Below are 18,165 nucleotides of genomic sequence, written 5' to 3' on the forward strand. Positions count from 1 at the left end.
AAAGTGTGTGTGAGTGTGGCATTTTTCACTTTGAAATCAAATCAATTTTTCTTTGCCAAGTTTGAGCATGCCAAACAAGGAATGGGCATCATAGAAAATAATTGAGAAGCACTGCTTTAACTCAAGAAATACAAATTGGCTGCATTTTTAGCCTTTGAAAGAAGCTTTGCTGCTGCAAAACAAAAAATATCACACATCAGGTTGTCCAGTACAAATCTTTTTAATAGATTAAAAGAATATGAAAACTGAAATGGTTCACATTAAGAAGTACCATTGTACATGTGAACTGTAAAAAGTAGTCTAAGAAATACGTGCAAAACATTTCCACATGGGGAAAAATGTGCAGTGTATTGCAAAGGCCAGGAAACCTTCTTCTTACAAACATGAAATCATTTTCCAAAAAACGCCGTCAAATCTTTGTCTTGTCAATTTTTGGCTTTGTCAAGGTTGAGCTGCCGCTTGCACGGAGGCGAGAGCCGAGTGGATCCGCACGTGAAGTCTGTTCTCAAAGTCATAGCCCGCATAGTCCTCCTGCAAAAGATAAACACTCGTTCAAAACAAGCAGCACGCGTTGCGCTACAATCTCCTGGCAGCTCCACTCTCTCCTACTGTACCTTCGCCTGAAGCATCAATGTATGGCCTTTGGCTGCAGACTGGGGGAGACAAGACAAGGTCACCTTAGAGCCAACAATCCCCATTAATATAGCTTAATTAATTAATCAATATTTTTATTTGAATTGTGTTCTTTGCCTTGATTTGGTTAAACGTGATACGCCGCAGTTTTGACACGACTCGAAAACCATCAATGAAAGGAGACGGTAACCATGGAAACGTGATCACGGTTTATCAGTGGAGCCGTTTGCGCCTACCGCCGAGTCGTTGAGGAGCATGCAGCCCAGTTCGTAGCAGGCGTAAGGCTGCACGTACGAGTTGCTCAGCAGGCCCAGCTCATCGCGCGACGCCAGCTGGAAATACTGCAAAGACAACAAGTCAAGGTCCGGAAGGAGCTTTGCATTTGATGAGAATTACCTGAACGGCTTCTTTATTGCTATGCAGGCATTTGCTTATGGTTCCCAAAAGCAGGTTTTTCAGCCCTGCGCAGGAGGCGTCGTCAATAGCCTGCAGGACTACAAAATGTTTTTTTTAAACCAAGAGTAGACGACGATCAAAGAGTAGCGTGCTACCTTCTATCATTGCGTGTAATTTGCTGGTGGAGCAGTTGCAGAGAGCTTTCCACAGGTAAAGAATCTCAATGATGGAGAGGATGCACAGTTCCTTGGACAGACTGGGGATCCTCAGCTTCTCAGCCTGACGCAACACCAACGATTGCATTCATTCGATTTTTTTTTTTCATTTCAATTAATCAGTGATGTGTGCCAAATATGGACCTAAAAATAAAAAATCCACCCGCCTTCTTCATGGAGAAAAGCTCTATTTGATTGTTCTTGCGTTTGAAGAGTTTTTGGACCTGGTTGAAAACTCCCAAGGCTCCCCGCAGGTCGCCCATGGCTCCTTGGCACACTGCAAGAAAACAACACGCCCGACAATCAGCAGCCAATACAAACACGGTGGAGGGAGGACGTGGGCAGGGTTAGCACCTGCGGTCATATACGCGTAGTAGCACTGGGACCAGCGAGACTCGTTCTTCAGGCGCTCAAAGGCTGTGAAAGCCTCAGAGTAGTTGAGCTCGATCATATTGCACCACCCTAGAAAACACACAATGCAACCAAGAAGTCATCCAATTCGCTTTGCTCGGGGTGCCCATCTCCTTTTACGAGTTTATTTTAGAAAATGATTCTGAAATGCAATGTCTGACTCTCAGTGAATTTGTATGGATTTTGTTGGACTAAGAAGTCATCTTACCGATTTCATACAAACACACGTGCTGGATCTCTCTCTGCTCCGCGGCCAGCCGCAAAGCCTCGCCGAAGGACGTTAAAGCGGCGCTCATCTGGCTCTACGCACGCACATACAGGAAGTTGCGTGACGCAATGTTGCTTTTTCATCACACCGACGAGCGTGTTTGCGGTGGCGACCGACGGGCGCTCACCTCCAGACGCTGGACTCTGCCTTTAAAGAACATGAAGAGCGACGAGTTGGGGTAGATGATCTCTCTTTGCCGAAGAATGGCTTTGGCCTCCGCCAGGCCCGAATGGGTGTCGCTGTCATCCAGGGCGAAGAAGGGCTGCACTACCGTGTGGTACCACAGGAGGGCCAAACTGTCAGCAAAAACAACACAACTTTGATGTCTCCGAGGGAAAACACACAAATAGAAATTATATGCATTGTCTGGACTTCAAAAACATCTCCTGATTTTTTTTTTCCCCAGCTACATACTCACGTGGCTAAGGGGGCCTTCATGTCTTTACTCTCGCTGGCGCAGGCCAGCGCCGAGAGTCCTTGGAGACGGTCGCCGGGGAAGCCCAGCAGGTTGACGATCTTGAGGAGGTGCGGCGGCACCATGGAGATGCACAGGTGGAAGAGGCCGTAGCCGAAGCTGACCGAACCTTTCAGCCGGCCCAGGTCTTCGGCGCCGACGGCGTCCGGCTGCTGGGAAGGGCTCGACGTGACAGAGGACGACGCCCCCTGCTGCTGCTCGGAGGCCTTCTTCCTCCTCCTGCTGCTGCTGGCACCACCGCCGATGCGGTCCTGCAGCTGCGTGATGTCGCAATAACATTTGTCGTAAACTTTCCAGGCTTTGCGGAGGATCCAGCCGCCTTTGATGTACGCTGTGGAGGGTCGAGGGGAACACGTACAGCACAGATGAGTGGAAATGATCTGAATTTTTTTTCCCACAAAAAAACCTTACCCGAGAGTTCTTGTTTGGTGAAAGCGAGCACAGCGAGGTAAACCTGGCAGTCGGCAATGATGATCTGCCTCTGGAGTCGTTCCACGGCGGCCAACTCTGACCTTCGAGGGTCCGTCTGCTCGCACATGAAAGAACTTGGACTTGTCTAAATGTTTTCCAAATCTTTTTTTTTTTTTTAAATTCCAATTCCAAACCTGCCCTCATCTGACTCACCGAGCGCTTCATCTTGTTTTTGAGGGTTTGGATGACACCGGCGTTTTCGCTCTCGCACAACCTCTCCGTCGCCTTGAGGTCCTCGGACGCCTGCTGCATCTTCTCCTCTTCAAAAGTCATCATGGCGTTCTACACAGCAAAGACAAAAACGGCATTTATGTTTTTGCAGGATGTTGCCCGTGTTATGCCGCAAGAAATGTTTGGCCGGCAAGCAGTCAAAGTGACCCAAAACATTCTAATCCTAGTGCTAGATTAACACAACTTCAGAACTCAAGAATAGAACTCCCAAGGAAAAACAGACTCCGATCAATTATTAGTATGTGCGATGGGTTCTGCGTAAAGGGGCCACGCAACATCGTGCCGCGTGGACTTACCAGAAAACTGACAAAACTGGCGCCGAAGCTCATGAGAGGACTGTGGTGCCTGCAGTGCCAAGAAGAAAACAGCACATGTCAGCACGCTAATCATTCTAAAGAAGCTCTACTACTACTGAGCATTAGAACGCACAAGGTGATTCTTGTGAGGATGTTTAGGCAGTCACGAGCTGCTGTTTGAGCATCAGCAGCTCGACACTAACACTTGCTGGAGGCTGTTGGAACAAGACAAACGTGTCTTCTTGTGACCCGTTTGATCGATCCGAACTCTTGGACGAACTTCTGGCTCATCTTGTGAACGTTGCATGAGCAAACTGAGAGAACAGGTGAGCCGTGATTGGTCATAACAATCTATATGGCTGATTTATTGAACTTATTGTAGCGCTGTTCTGCAACGCAACTCTCACAAAGGCAGCGTCGAACGGAAACAACGTGTGAGCAGTGTCATCGACATGTCACCCCCGAAAATGCAACATGTCATACGGCAATGGACGAGACTCGGCGTCTCCCTCACCTGTACGCTCTGAAAAGCTTGTCGCTCTCCTTGAATCCATTATTAAGAAGCATGTTGATGCCTTTCAGCGCCAGCTCGGCGTCGTTGAATGGCTCCCTTTCATCGTCTTCCACGGCGGCATCCGTCGAGGCCGCCATTGAAATTGGCCAACACCAGAGGGGGGGCGAGAGGCCGAGTGTGGCCGCGAGAGGTTGCTTGGAAGGCGGCGGCGAGGCAGGGCGACGCGCGCTGTCTGCTGACTTTACTTCCAGGCACCACAATCTCAGCCGGTGGCGCAGTTCCGAGCAGACGCGTCCATGTTGATGTTGCACGACCGCTGCCTTGCCTGTGAAACGTTTTTCGGCTTCTGGAGGCGCTAAAAAGCCGTTTTGGATCGCCACTGATCGACTGAGCAGTACTGCTCCACACTCGACAGTGAAGGAAGCGTGGTGCCTTTAGTTGTCATTGGAATTTGGACAACTACTGTAGTAAATCAAGTGTTAACTAACTGCGTAAAGTAAGAGTTATTAAATGACGTTTCATCTTTTGCTCACTCCTGTTTGATTTGTACGCCTGCGAACATCGGAGGGTGTACAATGTATGAAGCGCAAATGCATATGTACAGCAATAAAAGCATAGCTCTCACTTTGAACGCATTCCGAACTACGTGAAGGCTTTTAAATGTCTCCTCCGAATGGGCGTGGTCTTTGTCGGGAGACGTCACCAATGACGTGTTGGTTTAATTCAGTAATTTTCAAACAATGTGATTTTTTTTGGACGGAAAATTATTACTTTAATGACAAACAGTGACATTGACAAAAAAAATGACCCATAAAATAAATAAATATATATATATATAAAAATATATATATATATATTTCATCTTCTAAACCGCATTTTCAGTGCATTTATTATGGAAGTAAATTATATGCAGATTTTTGATATTCTAGAGCTGGGGCGCAGAAAAACGGCATAATGCACAAAATAGATATCAGAAGTAATTTATTGGAGATATTACAAAATGGTTTACAAACCAGTGGTCACAAAACAGGAATGCAAATTTCAAACAAATCAAAAAACCCCAATTGTGATGATTTTTTTATCTGCCTTTTTTTCTTTTGCTGTCAGCGGTAAACACTGTGCTTTTTAGGGTCTATTGTTCCGTTTTTAGTCTTCAGCTATACTTGACTCGAGACATGCTGTTGTCCAGCGTAAACCACATTGACAACCACTTGGAAGAATGCATGCAAAAGGAATGCAAAAAAAGAACAAAAGGGAAAAAAAAAAGGCAATCATAAACGATTTCTTGGCATTTGTGAGGATTCATATGATCAACAGGGAATCAAACATGCCAAATGGGAAAAGTAGCGAGCACCATCAACTGCAAAGTATTGTTACATAAATGTTTGGGTCCAACCATTTTTCATCTCCAAGCATCAACACACACAAACGCACACATATACATGCTTATATATATAAATTGATCAATTATGATTTTAAAGTGCTGTTATGTACTGTACACTGCAGCCCTGACTGAATAATCGTATCCCCCCCCCCCGAAGTAACAACTCAAGGAGATGCATTGAGAAGTTGGTGCTGTACATGATTTTAAAATAAATACTCACCCACACACACACCTCACCATATACACACTGTGACACACACACACACATTCTCTGTCTTCTTGGTAGCAGATTGCACATTGTTGTTTGGAGGTGGTCCCAAGTTTTGGCCCCCAAAAAAGCCCCCCCCCCCTCAAAATCCGCTTCAACCCGGACATTCCTTGAGGTTGACGGGCCCAACCACCGAAGGCAACCTGGCGAACGAGACGGGCTCGCCATTGACCTTCATGTCCTGGATGCAGCCCTCAAAGGACGACCTGACAGGCGGCGTCGGCAGCAGTGACATCTTGTCTGCAGGGAGCGCAGTAAAGTCGGCATGTGATTTCAATTCCAAAAGACTTCTGTGACCTCACACAAATCCCACCGATACGTCAGTTTGTACTAACCCACTTCCAGCTGTCCCAATACTTTTGCACACACCGTTTAAATGCATTCAAGAGTAGACAGGCACTCACCGGGAAGGCCCCCCACATAGAGGGGATATTTGGTCAAAGTGGCAGTGGTCGACGGTGGTCCTATCTTGTATGTGTCCACCGTGTCCACATGCAGTTGCACAACGTTCTTCCTCTTGATGACTGCAAGATTTGGACGGACGTTTGAGTGGTGCGTGCGTAGAGGAAGAAAGAAATTCAAACATGGCGGCGATGGCCTTTTACCAGAAATTTTATGAAACGTTCCATCGCAGAGTGTCGTTTTGGGCTGGACGGATGCCTTGAAGGCGCCATTGCCGTTGTTCACGAGGGCCACCACCTGGTTTGAAAAAGAAAAAAAAGTCACCGAGTTGCTACACGCTCATAGAAGGAAAGAAGAAAAGAAAGCTGAAATCAAATTGAAAAATCCTCACCTCTCCCCTGAGCAGGTAAATACTGACGTAATGGCTCGTGGTCAGTCCTTGATGAGTTTTGCCAGAATCGCCCACGTGCAACAGAAGTCCAGTCGGCGTCCTGGGACGAACGTTAAACAGTAGCTCGAAATCGGAGCCCACGGCGAAGGAGTCGTCTGGAAGGCAAGAAGGAAACGTTATTTGAGAATGGCGAATTGAGATTGTTTTGACGGGACGTCGTGAATCCTCACTGATGACGACGTGCGCGCCATCCCCCGAGAAGTAGGCCCCCCTCTGAGCGGGGCCCTCAAAGCAGGGGCCGGCCCCGTGGTTTGCAGACGGATTCAGCATGGCCGCGCCGTTCATTTTAAAATGGCGCACACAGCCGGACACGCTTTGCTTTGGGAGGTTCTTGGACTACGGGTCACACAGAGGGCCAATCAAAACAGAGCGTTTGACATTGCCGTGGCGTTCTCTACCTTTAACTCTTTGTGGAGGTAGTCGGGGGCAGTGCCCAAGAAGACGGGCGAGGTGAAGTGCTTCATGGAGGCCACGTCAGCCGCAGTCAGTTGACCGTCCTGCGCTCGTATCCCATCCACCACCAGGCGGAATTTCTTCTTCTCCAAACTGAACATCACCTGCAGGATGAGAGTGGCCAAGAAGCGTCAGGTGCGTCCAGGCTATTCAGATGGTCCTTCAAAAACGGCCGCGTTGGTCGTCTCCCCACCGAGTGCCACTTTCCATCGTTGTACTTCTCCCTGTTGAAGATCTCGTTGTCTCTGCCCACCGACAGTCTGATTCGCCCTTTCGACATGTAGAGAGCCAGATGGGAGCTCCCTCCCCTGGTAGCGGCGAAGAACAGCAGGCCTTCGGGGGATCGAGTCCGGAGGTCCAGAGAGAAGTGCGGCCTGGAGAGGAACAAGGACAAAGGCAACTCTTGACAAATGCGATCCTGAGACCGTTACGTTCTTCCTGCTGCCTTCTACGCTCGGACTCACTCACTCACCTGGGCTGCAGCACCTGCAGGGGCAGGCTGTAGCTCACGCGGCTAACGGGCCCCCCCAAGTGATACGCGTCTGGCACCAGGTCAGGTAGCGCGCACGGAGACGCGCTCTCGTTCAGCACATGCATGGCGAATTCCTGAGACACAAGCAGAGCAGAGAGACTCGGATCAAAGCTGGCCCTTTAAGAAAATTACAAATGGCTGAGTTCTTCTGGAATACCCTAAATACAAAACAAGGCGGGGTAATCTAAAATACTGGATTAGATATTTTCGTTGGAACACACACACACACACACACACCAAGTATTTCTCGAGTGTCTGTTAAGAGGTGATCAAGCGTGGATTTTCAATTTCATGACAAGCGTACGCACGTTAAATTTGGAATGTGCTGTTGTGCAACGTTGATGCCGGAGTGCTGAGTAGGGTCGGATACATTTTGGGCCTGACGTGTACCAACGGGCTTGCAAATAGCCATTGAAAAAAAATACATTTGGGTTTACGTCATACAAAATGGATGAACATATGGACTGGATATATATTATTATTCACGTTTTAATTCTGCTCTGACTGGGATTGCTAAAACCAGGAGAATTAATATTTGAATTCCATTTTTATGAATGTTATATTTTGTATGGGATGTGGAAAGCAAAGACAGAACAAGTGAATGTCATATAATATTTCTTGAAAGTCTTCATAGGAATTGACTTTCGAGAGCTAAGGGATGTTTATTTTTTTATTTCCAGGTGCGATGTTAATCCAGCATTACGGATTATATCTAACGTTTGTGCAGTTCAATCCATGTGGGTCAGGAGGACATGCTGTAATTGGATATCTCTCTCCAGTTGGGATTTCAGAAGCACAATCTGAGCATTGTCATTTTAATGCTTTGCTACTTCATTAAAAAAGCAAACGCTTCTAAATTGCTATTGTTAATTGCGTGTCATGCAGATTCTAAAAGCGTCTGATGATTTACATTTAAAAAAAAATGATGGTCATCTGGAGTTGTTTAGTTTCTATCGGGTTTTTTTTTTTTTTTATCTTCCAATCCTGTCATCACTGAGAAATAAGTGAAGTTGCACAAGTCACGATTGAAATGGTGAATGATGGAGTGCTTGTGTGTTACTGTCATCATGGAAGAAAGAGACAATGAGATGTTTTCAGTCAAGCCTTGTCATTTATGAGTGCCGCTTAAGCATAGAAACATCTGACGAGATTAAACATGGATATGAAATTTGGAATGGCTTATGATGCTCCTGTTGCTTTTATTGAATGACTGCCGAGAGAAGCAAGGGTGTTACGGTTAGACTCTCATCAGCGGGTCTTTAGGCTCCTCCTCCTTCATCTCTGGAAATGAGGCAGCAGAATCAAGTCAGTCAAACACCTCAAGTCACACCTTTCAACGGCAGCGAGCACCGGGCGGGGATGGGCCCGGTAGAACAGCAATTGAGCAGCCATTGAGCTCACTCACACAGGAGCTGCTGTTAGCCACAACTCACGCATACGCAAACGTCACTTTTTGCTGTTGCCGGCAATCGTCGGGTCCTTTCCGCTCACCTTCTTGAGGTCCCGATAGAGCATCTGTTGGACAGGACTGTCGGGGGTGCACACGTCCAACAGGACATCTCCGGACGACCTGAATTGGCTGAAGTCTTCGGGCTTGTACAGATTGGTGGCCCTGCGAGCGAAACAACAAACACGCCGTTGAAAAGACGATGACGAGCGGACGCGACTCGCCCGTGATAATCACCGTCTGGTGTAGAGGTTGGAGATGCAGCCTTTGAACTTGTCTCGGCCCAGAATCACCGAGCTAGCGGTGTCCGGCACGGAGATGCTTCCGCTCTGCTCCGTGCCGTTGTCGTCATCATCGATGAGCATCTCCGTCCTGTGGGCAGCCATAAAAAAAAGATGTGAGCTCGCTTCGACTCTCACGTGATGTAGTCTTTTTTATTTTGACAACGAGATTGCAAATGGCCACGGATCGACGCGTGCGTCGCTGTCCTACCTGCCGGCTTTTCTGGACACGGTCAAATAATGCCAGTGGCCATCGTCGTATTTCTTGTTTGAGAGCCACATCTTGTTGCTCAAAGACACGACCACGTTGCCATTTTGCAAAGCCAGATGGATGTCGTTAGCCTGAAGGAATAAAGCAATTGATTGCGAACGATGGCTTTGAAAGCAAAGCCACGTCACGGTGGAGCTTTCAGGGACCCACCGCTTTTTTCGACTGCAGGAGGATGCCGTCCTTGTCGGTGCTCATGAATCCCAGCGACACGGACATGTCGTTGGCAAGACCCAAGTCGGACAGGTCCGCCGAGAGGGAGCTCCCGAGGCTGAATTCTGCTTTCCGAGAAGTCTGCGATGACAAGCGTATGCGTAAGGCTCATTTTGATCCCAGACTGCAATATTTTTAAAAAAACAAGAAACATACCAGGGAATCTTTGGGACAACCTTTGCTGATGCCGACTTTCTCGTTGATCTGTTTGAAATTTTGGTTGAGCTTGAAGTTGTTCAAGCAGCCTCTGAGGGCTTGCATGGTGATGTTGTTCCTGCCAGCCAGCAGAGAAGTCGGTTAGTGTGACAAGCTTTCCTCACACGTAGCGAGAAGCAAAAATCTGCTCTGCGTACTTTTCCCTCATTTCCATTGGCGCACCACCGATGTAGAACTCTTTAAAGTCATCCATGGCGAACTGGACTTGGGCCGTGGCCACCTCCTTATTGGCTACGCGGACTGTAAATTTACCCTTGCTGGTTAAAATGATGAGAATGTCCACCCAATCGCGGACCTGAGGGGAGGAAAAAAAAAAAGAACGTGACTATTCTGATGGTATCAAGTCACGAAGCTTTGACTTACCGGGAACGATTTCACATCCTTTGTGGCTGGTTCTGGCAGCAAGTTGCTACGCAGGTGGACGGCACCCTTCTCTATTGTCACGGTGAAGTAATTGCCCTTATGTGGGAAGGAAACGAGATGGGGACTTTTCATTTTTTAAAAACATTGCAAAAATGTCCTAATGCTGTCATGACGAAACAATTTCAAAGAGACACATTACCAAGAAGGACTTACCTGGTTCTCAATGTACAAGAGCAGCCCGTTTTCCGCATGCGTCATGATGGACATGCCGATGAGGAGGACATTTGTCTTCTTGTCGATTTCCACGCGGCCGTAGCCAGTGCCCTCCAAGTAAAAGCCCAGCAGAGAAACATACCTGTGTCCACCAAAACAAGCAGATACTGGTTTTGAAATCAGAAATACAAAGTGAAAAATCTTTACACTCAATAAGTTTCATAATGGTGACTGTTCGACCTGCCTCAAAAGTCATTTTTCCAGTATTTAAAAAAATAAATGTCCAAATGTAGCTTGTATATAATACTAATATATATAATAATAATAATAATAATACAGTTTAAATAATACAATTTCATTTCAAATGATATAATAATAATAATAGAGTTGAAAGAATCTAATTTCAAATGATTGCCACCCAAACAGAGACCAACCTCTTGCATGGAGTTTCCACATTGATGTTGTCTTTGTGCTTGAAATTGTACAGGCTGACAACCTTGTCGTTAAAGTAGGCCATCTCAATGCAGCCTATGTACATGGGATATTGGAGGGACGCTGGAGGCTGGCGAGGAGAAAGAAAACACAAGCTGCCGTCATGTCCGTCGGGATAGTGGCCTCCTGGGACTCACGGTGAAGTTGGAAGGGTAGCCTCCCACGTAGAAAACCAGATCTTCCGGGGTGAGGTCCAGAAGGTTTTTCATTTCGGCTCCCCGCTTGAAGTCCACGGTCGGAATGCCGGGAGTGTCCGACGTGTAGTCTTTAGTGAGGATCAACTCTGCATCTTGATAAATTCTAAATGACAACAAGCAAACAAGTGAGCAAAATTTTGGTGCAATATTTTTTTGTCTGCAGACGATTTTACCTGCGCAGGTCGACTTTATCAAACTTGGCTGGCTCGGACGGAGATGTGGTGATGGAATCCGTTTTCATCGTGTGCTCAACTCCGTTCAGCTTGTAGACACCGTGTAGCACGTTGTTCCTCAAGACCATGCCGATGTAGTTCTTTGAGGGCTAGAGAAGGCGGTTTGCGTGAGGATTTCAATTCATCCATCCCCTCCCTTTCCAGACTCACATCTTTGTTGCCAAGGTACATCACAAACATGTCTCCTTTGTCTGCCGCCTGCCTGCGTCTGCGTCTTCCATCGCCCCTGCCCTCGGGCCTCTGCAGGGACAGGGTCAAATCGGTGTAGGCCTTCAGCTCTTCCAGGTTCTTGGGGGGATGCAACTGCACGTGGGCGTTGCCGTTGAACTTCATCGGGATGGTAATCTGGAGGAAGGCACGGAAAATCGTTAGGAGAAGACCTTTATGGGCACCACGTAGCTCCGCCACTGCGCATGATGTTTGACCAAGAGCGGGCCGTCACCCTGTTAGCGGCGTCGCGCGCTTGGTTGATGAGCTCCTTCAGTTTCTTGACGTTGTACGTGATGTTCTTCAGTGGCGGAAACTGCGAGGTCAAGGTCTCCACCTCGGTGATCTTGTCGCTCAGCGTCGGGATGCTTTTCAACAAGTTCCTCACTGAAAACGGTTGACAAATTCGATGACGGGAACTTTCTTTGGTCTTCTTTGGTCTTCTCACCTGTTTGCTCCACGTCGTCCAACGCGCCGCCGAGGTTGGAATCCCCGGGGCTGACGTTGATCTTTGCCATTTCTTTCCTGATGGCGTCCAGCTTGTCCATGGTGTCGCTGGCCGAGCCGTTGGCCAAAGCGGCCTTCCTCTTGGCCTCGTCGATCATATCCGCAATGTCATCTGAGGTGAAGAAAACAGGGTTGGAGGTTCCTGCACAATCGTGCAGACGTGGCAATCGCTGTGGCACACTACCTCTTCTAATGTCATTCAGCTGCCTTCGCGCATCCTGAAGCTCAGCCTCAAGATCATTCTTTTTGTCCTCGCCATTCTTCAGGCGCCGCTTGATGTTAGGAATTTCCCTGGCAGCATCTGGGAAAGGAAAAGGAAGAAGATGTGAGTGTGTAAGTGAGAGAAAGTGAAAAAGAAGAGGTGATTACCATCCAAGACATTTTGTGCTTCTTCTGCATTCTGCACCAGTTCGACGCCATTCTCGTTCAGCTCTTTGGCCCTTTCCGCCAGTTTTTGGTTTTTGACATTCTATAAAACAAACATTCATGATGCAAGGTATTTGCGATGGCAAATTTTTCATCATTTTTTGGGGGGGGGGAAAGAAGAATCTTACGGTCAAGGCGGTGTTGGCGGCTTCTTTGGCTTGGTTGGCGGCGGCTTCTGCGGCTCGGACGGCGTCCGTGATATTCTTGTAGGCATCGATGGCGTCGTTAGCGTTACGTACCTCGGGGCGATCGCTCGCAGTCTTCACGGCGCTGCAAAGACACAAGAGCTTTGAGCGTCGCTGGAGTTGGCAAAGTCTCGTTGGTCCTCGTCGCCAACGTACTCCTCCAGTTCCTTGGACAGCTTCTTGAGATTCTGGGCGTGGTCCTCGGCCGCCTCCACGACGTCCTCCTTGGCTGCCACTTTGGACATCTCGTTGACCTTCTTGATCAAATCGGTCTTGCCGCCATCCAGCTCGGCGGCCAACTTTTCGTACACCTGGCAAAGCGAAGCTTATTTTCAGAATTCCAGCGACCTCACCTCAGCAGCAAGAACGAGACGCAGCGATCTTTATCTGCGGGGACGGCATGTTAGGACGTGACAGCTATCTCGATTCCATCATAATAGAGTAATAATATCTTCTTGTGTTTTTAGTCCTCGGGGTGTTCAGTAGGAGTGTGGTGTTCAAGCTTGCGCACCGTTTTGTTGTTGGAAAGCCCTTGGACTAAATTTTCTATTTTCTTCAGCTCGTTCGCCGCCATGGCCACCTGCTCCTTGACAGTCTTGCGCTCCTTCTTTAGGTTGTTGATGCGATCCTGTGGGTCAAAACATTAGGTACATCTGACAAACAAATCAACTATTTGAATTTCATCAGATGTTTTTTTTTTTTCTTTCTGAGCTGCACTGTACACTTGCTCTTACCCTCAGCGCGGGGAGAGCCTGAGCGTTGAGTCCGTTCTGGACGTTGGCTTTCTTCACCAGCTCCGTGGCGTCCTTCAGAGCCGTGTCCAGCTCCTTCAGTTTGGCGTCGTAGTCCTTCAGCTCCTCTTTCAACTTTGTCGCCGAGGCGACGTTCTGGTCCAGCTGTTTACTCATGTCGTTCTTGATGTGGTCCAGGACTGAAGAAGGGAGCAGTTTCGACAAGTTCATTGATCAATCCTACGCTTTGACGACAATGCACTCGGATGCGGAAAGCTTGAACGAGGTCTCCATACTGTCCAAGCCTTAAAGGTACGTCTTACGTTTCCTGGCCTCCTCCCTTTCCTTCTCGGCGGCGGTCTTCTGTGGCGTGAAGTTCCTGTTCTCCATTTCCTTCACCATGCGCTGGGCGTCCTCCAGCATCTTCTTGGCATTCTCGCCAGGCTGCGTTCCCCCGCTGGAGCCGGCGTCCTTCAGCTGCTCCAGCATAGCTGAAAGCACCAAGAGGACGAATGAAGGTCGCTCACCTTCAGCCGACGGGGTCTCGTCGACTTTACCTTTGATTTTCTTGAGCATGTCTTGAATGGCTCGGTCCATATCCTGAGCCCGCTTGTGGCTTTTTTCAACCCCGAGAACTGCTTTGTCAGCATCTATAGCTGTCTGGTCAGCCTGAACGTGAATCAAAGTCACACATTGCACTCGATGGATGGATTTCATTCTAAATTAAAAAAAAATAATGACCTTGTCTTGAAGAGAGCCAATGTCATCGGAAAGATTCAACATGTCATCTTTCAGTTGTTTGAGCCTGGAACTTTGACCGTTGACAGAGGTGCTGTATTTGATCACCAGATTCTGCCCAAAACAAAAATGTATATTTATGTTTGGATATAACACAACATTTAAAAGAAAATCATTCTTCAACTCAAGTAGACTGTTGCCCTGCCTCACTCGCTGACCTTTGGATTTTTGCCCTGTTTTACTGCCACGTCCTCAAAATATGATTTGTAAGTAGCATGAACTTTATAGAAATGTGAAAATGTCAAAAATATGTCTTGTCAATTTTTGGGGAATGTTTCCAAACCAAGTTGAGGCACAGTGTGAGACAAAAAAATCAGTGATCCCATCTGGAACGTTTGAGCACACCCATCCCTGCCCACCGGCATTTGCCACGTAAGCATAGAAGGAATCTACGACAAGGTGAGGCATCGGGATTCACGAGCTCCAACATGGTTACCTTGGTGTCCGTAACGGCTCGCTCCAGCTTCTTGAGCCTTTCCTGGGAGGAAGCGCCGGCGGAGGCGTTGTCCATCTGAATTTTTATCCGTAGCAGTTGGATGTCCAGCCTATCCAAATCTTTCAGTAGAGTCTGAGCGCAGTTGTCACACTCTAAAAACAAGCGAGCATTTCAAAAAGTAACCCTACGACTCTTTTTTTTTTCTTCTCTCGTTGACTCACCGAAGCAGCGGTCGTCCGTGTTTGTGTCTCCGGGCTCCAGTGTGCTCTTGCAAACTGCAAAACAAATACCATATTAATAAATACCAAGTGAATAAAAGATGAGGATAAATTTGAAGATATGATCTAATGGATGACGTCACCTCCGGTCCTAGGATCACAAGTGTTGCCGTTTCCGCCACAATTACAAAGACGACAGCTTCCCCCGGGAATTAGCGGGTCACCGTAGAAGCCAGGAGCGCACCTGTAACAAACAGAAAAAGTGGAAATCCATCCCAGCAGAGAAGAAACGACAGGTTTGAAATTTCCACTCTATTGTGGATTTGCACTTACGTTTCGCATTTTTCTCCCGTGTATCCCGTCCTGCAAATGCACTGGAAGTCGCCGTAGATCTCTCGGCAAGCGACCGCAAAGCTAAAAAGTGTAACGCGTGAGTTGTGTAACGAAATAACGTCTAGTTCTGAGTTCTGTTTTGGTTTGTCTTAAGTCACCTGTTTGTGGGCGTACTGAAAGGGCAGGGACACACCTTGCACGTCCTCTGAGCCGCGTTACCATAGTAACCCTCTCTGCAGTATTCACATCTGTCCCCAGCTGTGTTGTATTGACAATTCTGAGACAGACAGAGGACAAAATTGGACTTTTGGGCATGCACTTTGCAAGCGGACCATCAAGTCTTTTCTTCCACACACACACACACACTCCAAGAGGAGCTTCGACTTGTAGTCGAGAATGCGTTTGATGTCTCTGCAAGGGCGGCGCACACGCGGCAACGCAGGCCCGGTCTTGCATGACCATAACGTAATGGAGATGATTGAGATGTTCAAATGTGCACAGACTCATCCTCCCTTCAAGGAGAATAATGACAAGGAGAAAAGCACCACGCCATAGCGAACTTTTGTGGTGATTCAAAAAATAAATAAAATGGGGGGGGGAAACACGAGAACCTTTGTATTTTATTTGTCGGATCCTTTTTAAAATGGCTTGAGATTGGAGCATCAACTGTAATGGAGCTCACCAGACACTTCCCGGTCCAGTCCTCGCACTGCTCTGCCAGACCGTTACAATTGCACGGCACACAGCGACCCAGATATGGCCCGTTGCCATCTCGAAAGTATCCAGCGGCGCATTTCTACAATAAAAAAAAGAGAACAAAAAGATATAACAGCAGTGCCCACTTGAGACTTTGAATTCCTCCAATATATTTCTTCTCGTAGCACAATTCCGTCAAATCTCTCGAGACGCCCTTCAAAGAACGAGCAAATCTAAAGTGCCCAGAGCGCGGCCTTTGCCCTTCCTCCCCAGATGAACAAACACACCTAGAGAGCGACCCTTTACCTCAATCTGATTCCTGGCCAAGTCGTTGCTGAAAGAAGGAAAGCTGACCACATGTACCCCGTCGCTCTCTTGCCCGTTTAAGCTGGGATACACCAGCCACTGATCCGCCTGCGGTCTCAACCTCAATCTGCCGACATGTTTGCCGTGCCTGGGTCGAGTCGCCCCTCCCTGTCGGGGCCTGTTGCCGGCCCAGCACAGCGCCATCAGAGACCCCCACAGCAGGATCCTGAGAAGAAGCCCACCGGAGCGCCGGTGTCGGGCCATCGAGCTATCTGACATGATGTTGAGTCCGTGTGAAATAACGCTCCGCTTTCCCCTGCTTCGGCCTCTTAAACTGACAATGAGGACACGCCCCGTCTCCCACTGACTGTACGGAGGCAGACGCACAAGCACGCACATGCCGTTGTTAAGGTGCGCTCTCATTCCTTTTTCACTTCATACACACACAAATATGGCTGAAAACCATCTGATAAGACGAGATCAGTGAACATTGTGGAATATCAGTAAATAATCCAATTTGTTCTATTATATAAAGCATAGACATAGATTTGTTGATTTTTGTGTCTGGAATGCCTTTCGAGGGTCTGGCGAATTGACAAAGACGCGAATTTGCCCGAGCGCAGTGTGTGTGTGTGTTACAGTTGTGTCAGACACCCTCAGACAGTCGACTCACACCTGAATCATAGCGTGAAAACAGACACACACAAACATTATTGAGGTGTGGCTGCTGGACTTTGACACACACACACTTGAACTGTAGGGGATTGAGTGCATACACAATAAAAGCCGCTCTAGTTTATGAGTAACAGTGAGGTCAGGTGAGGTTTCTCCACTTGTCGACTCAACTTCCCTTACCAAATCCAAGCTTGCCATCCATCGCTTAAGGGTTCAAACCCACGACCTCTCGACTGTGTTGCAAACACGCGAACCACTATCGCACTGTACTGCTCTTATAAGCGGAGGTGGAAAACAAACACTGAATCTCAACAAAGAGTCCCGGAGACGAGATGGAATGTGTGTATGGGGTGGGGGGAAAAAAAAAAAAGTCTTTTTTTTCAGCTGCAGCCACGGCAGCGATCCCGGCTAATATTATGTCTGCGTGATTGTGCATCGCCGTCCCGTCATAGCCCGAGGCCACGCCGTTTTGGCCGGCCAGTTATTTCCTAGCAGTACATTCCGCCCAAGTCTTCAGCTGATGACTTTGGCCCCCGGGGCAGAAGGTTGCTACGTTTATTTCGGGCGTGTCGGGACAACCTTCGTAGAGGCGGTCCCTCCCCAGCGAGATGACACCACGCTATTTTACTCAACACCTGAGAAGGTGATCCTCCCCGTTCTTTCTCAGTGCTGCTATGGGGATGTCGGCGCAGGCAGTGGAATTGCTCAAGATCAAATTGACAAATTCCACTCACCTGGCAGGAGTCTCCGGCAAACTGAGGAGGGCAGGAGCAGACCTCCACGGTGTTCCCAGGACCCCCCGTCCCCGTATCGGTGGCTTCCTCTAAGCCCACCTGGCCCAGACTGAGCCGCTGGCTCTGCGTAAAGTACAAGGCTCGGATCTCCAGACGCGCCAGGCCCGCCAGAACCATCATCAGCTCTTCTCTGGACACGGGCCTGTTGGTGCCAGCATGGCGCCAGTTTCCCTGTGGACAACAGAAAAAAAGCAGGTGGACAATTGCAGAATCACAAAGCAGGATTTAATATGAATTTCAAAGTAGTCTGACAAGCTGTGAGCTGTTTTGATTTGTTTACCTCAACAATCTGGACTCGGCCTTGATACAGTCTGTCTGGCAACTGGACTTTTAGAGCAAAATGGACCAGTGTCATGTCCTTACTCTAGAACCAAAACATGAAAATGTTTATTCAAACAACATTACTGACAGAAAACATGTTGACTTACAATCAGTAGGACATCAGGTGTCGTGTCTATCAGAATCATTCCCTCACTGGGAATTCCAAAGGATTTGGACTGGTAGGTGAGGAAACCACCATAAGATGAAAC

The 18,165-nt window shown here is 48.0% G+C and overlaps 2 protein-coding genes and 1 long non-coding RNA gene across 7 annotated transcripts in view; 1 reads left to right on the forward strand and 2 right to left on the reverse strand.

Moving 5' to 3' along the window:
• Positions 1–201: 201 nt before the first annotated feature.
• On the reverse strand, positions 202–4,047 carry LOC133165393 (tetratricopeptide repeat protein 39C-like). 3 transcript variants are annotated; one of them, XM_061295023.1, is made up of 14 exons: positions 3,911–4,047; positions 3,397–3,445; positions 3,023–3,151; positions 2,810–2,924; positions 2,342–2,729; positions 2,051–2,219; positions 1,864–1,957; positions 1,599–1,706; positions 1,412–1,521; positions 1,185–1,308; positions 1,030–1,127; positions 870–974; positions 615–653; positions 202–531 (listed from the first exon to the last, which is right to left on the reverse strand). In XM_061295023.1, the coding sequence occupies exons 1-14, from the start codon at positions 4,045–4,047 to the stop codon at positions 442–444; spliced, it is 1,755 nt and encodes a 584-aa protein (XP_061151007.1). In that variant the 3' UTR covers positions 202–441. The 3 variants fall into 3 exon arrangements, 2 of the variants coding, with proteins under 2 accessions (XP_061151007.1, XP_061151008.1); XM_061295024.1 differs by lacking the exon at positions 3,911–4,047 and adding an exon at positions 3,530–3,654; XR_009717588.1 differs by having other exon boundaries at positions 431–531; positions 751–974.
• LOC133165420 (uncharacterized) lies at positions 3,557–4,256 on the forward strand. Its single transcript, XR_009717591.1, has 2 exons — positions 3,557–3,722; positions 3,979–4,256. It is a non-coding gene; the product is annotated as an uncharacterized LOC133165420 (long non-coding RNA).
• A 618-nt stretch (positions 4,257–4,874) lies between these two features.
• The window catches only part of si:ch211-241e1.3 (laminin subunit alpha-3), a 31,518-nt gene continuing 18,227 nt past the window's right edge, over positions 4,875–18,165 (reverse strand). For 2 of the 3 annotated variants that reach the window (XM_061294991.1, XM_061294990.1), the window contains exons 37-76: positions 18,064–18,165; positions 17,916–17,999; positions 17,576–17,806; positions 15,847–15,960; positions 15,323–15,441; positions 15,165–15,245; positions 14,975–15,075; positions 14,835–14,888; positions 14,614–14,765; positions 14,121–14,231; positions 13,937–14,048; positions 13,703–13,870; positions 13,383–13,579; positions 13,160–13,276; positions 12,805–12,959; positions 12,592–12,733; positions 12,407–12,506; positions 12,222–12,338; positions 11,979–12,149; positions 11,766–11,917; positions 11,474–11,668; positions 11,264–11,412; positions 11,031–11,193; positions 10,836–10,963; positions 10,402–10,543; positions 10,189–10,284; positions 9,963–10,120; positions 9,766–9,883; positions 9,550–9,690; positions 9,340–9,470; positions 9,085–9,219; positions 8,892–9,012; positions 7,341–7,474; positions 7,062–7,242; positions 6,814–6,972; positions 6,586–6,751; positions 6,356–6,510; positions 6,168–6,261; positions 5,967–6,086; positions 4,875–5,802 (exon numbers count right to left, since the gene is read on the reverse strand). In XM_061294991.1, coding sequence (XP_061150975.1) covers positions 5,657–5,802; positions 5,967–6,086; positions 6,168–6,261; positions 6,356–6,510; positions 6,586–6,751; positions 6,814–6,972; positions 7,062–7,242; positions 7,341–7,474; positions 8,892–9,012; positions 9,085–9,219; positions 9,340–9,470; positions 9,550–9,690; positions 9,766–9,883; positions 9,963–10,120; positions 10,189–10,284; positions 10,402–10,543; positions 10,836–10,963; positions 11,031–11,193; positions 11,264–11,412; positions 11,474–11,668; positions 11,766–11,917; positions 11,979–12,149; positions 12,222–12,338; positions 12,407–12,506; positions 12,592–12,733; positions 12,805–12,959; positions 13,160–13,276; positions 13,383–13,579; positions 13,703–13,870; positions 13,937–14,048; positions 14,121–14,231; positions 14,614–14,765; positions 14,835–14,888; positions 14,975–15,075; positions 15,165–15,245; positions 15,323–15,441; positions 15,847–15,960; positions 17,576–17,806; positions 17,916–17,999; positions 18,064–18,165 — 5,412 coding nt within the window. In that variant the 3' untranslated portion in view covers positions 4,875–5,656. Of the gene's footprint in view, positions 5,803–5,966; positions 6,087–6,167; positions 6,262–6,355; positions 6,511–6,585; positions 6,752–6,813; positions 6,973–7,061; positions 7,243–7,340; positions 7,475–8,491; positions 8,682–8,891; positions 9,013–9,084; positions 9,220–9,339; positions 9,471–9,549; positions 9,691–9,765; positions 9,884–9,962; positions 10,121–10,188; positions 10,285–10,401; positions 10,544–10,835; positions 10,964–11,030; positions 11,194–11,263; positions 11,413–11,473; positions 11,669–11,765; positions 11,918–11,978; positions 12,150–12,221; positions 12,339–12,406; positions 12,507–12,591; positions 12,734–12,804; positions 12,960–13,159; positions 13,277–13,382; positions 13,580–13,702; positions 13,871–13,936; positions 14,049–14,120; positions 14,232–14,613; positions 14,766–14,834; positions 14,889–14,974; positions 15,076–15,164; positions 15,246–15,322; positions 15,442–15,846; positions 15,961–17,575; positions 17,807–17,915; positions 18,000–18,063 lie in introns of those variants that run through there. The other variant, XM_061294992.1, reaches the window with a different exon arrangement.

This window comes from Syngnathus typhle, linkage group LG13, assembly GCF_033458585.1.
Source record: "Syngnathus typhle isolate RoL2023-S1 ecotype Sweden linkage group LG13, RoL_Styp_1.0, whole genome shotgun sequence".
NCBI lineage: Eukaryota > Metazoa > Chordata > Actinopteri > Syngnathiformes > Syngnathidae > Syngnathus > Syngnathus typhle.

Bases quoted from the DNA above. Each gene is read 5' to 3' on its own strand.
- LOC133165393 (XM_061295023.1), bottom strand. From the start codon at position 4,047: ATGGCGGCCTCGACGGATGCCGCCGTGGAAGACGATGAAAGGGAGCCA. The intron at 1,309-1,411 runs GCGGGTGGATTT...GTGTTGCGTCAG, and splicing joins AGCTTTTCTCCATGAAGAAG to GCTGAGAAGCTGAGGATCCC. The intron at 1,128-1,184 runs GTAGCACGCTAC...AACATTTTGTAG, and splicing joins ATTACACGCAATGATAGAAG to TCCTGCAGGCTATTGACGAC.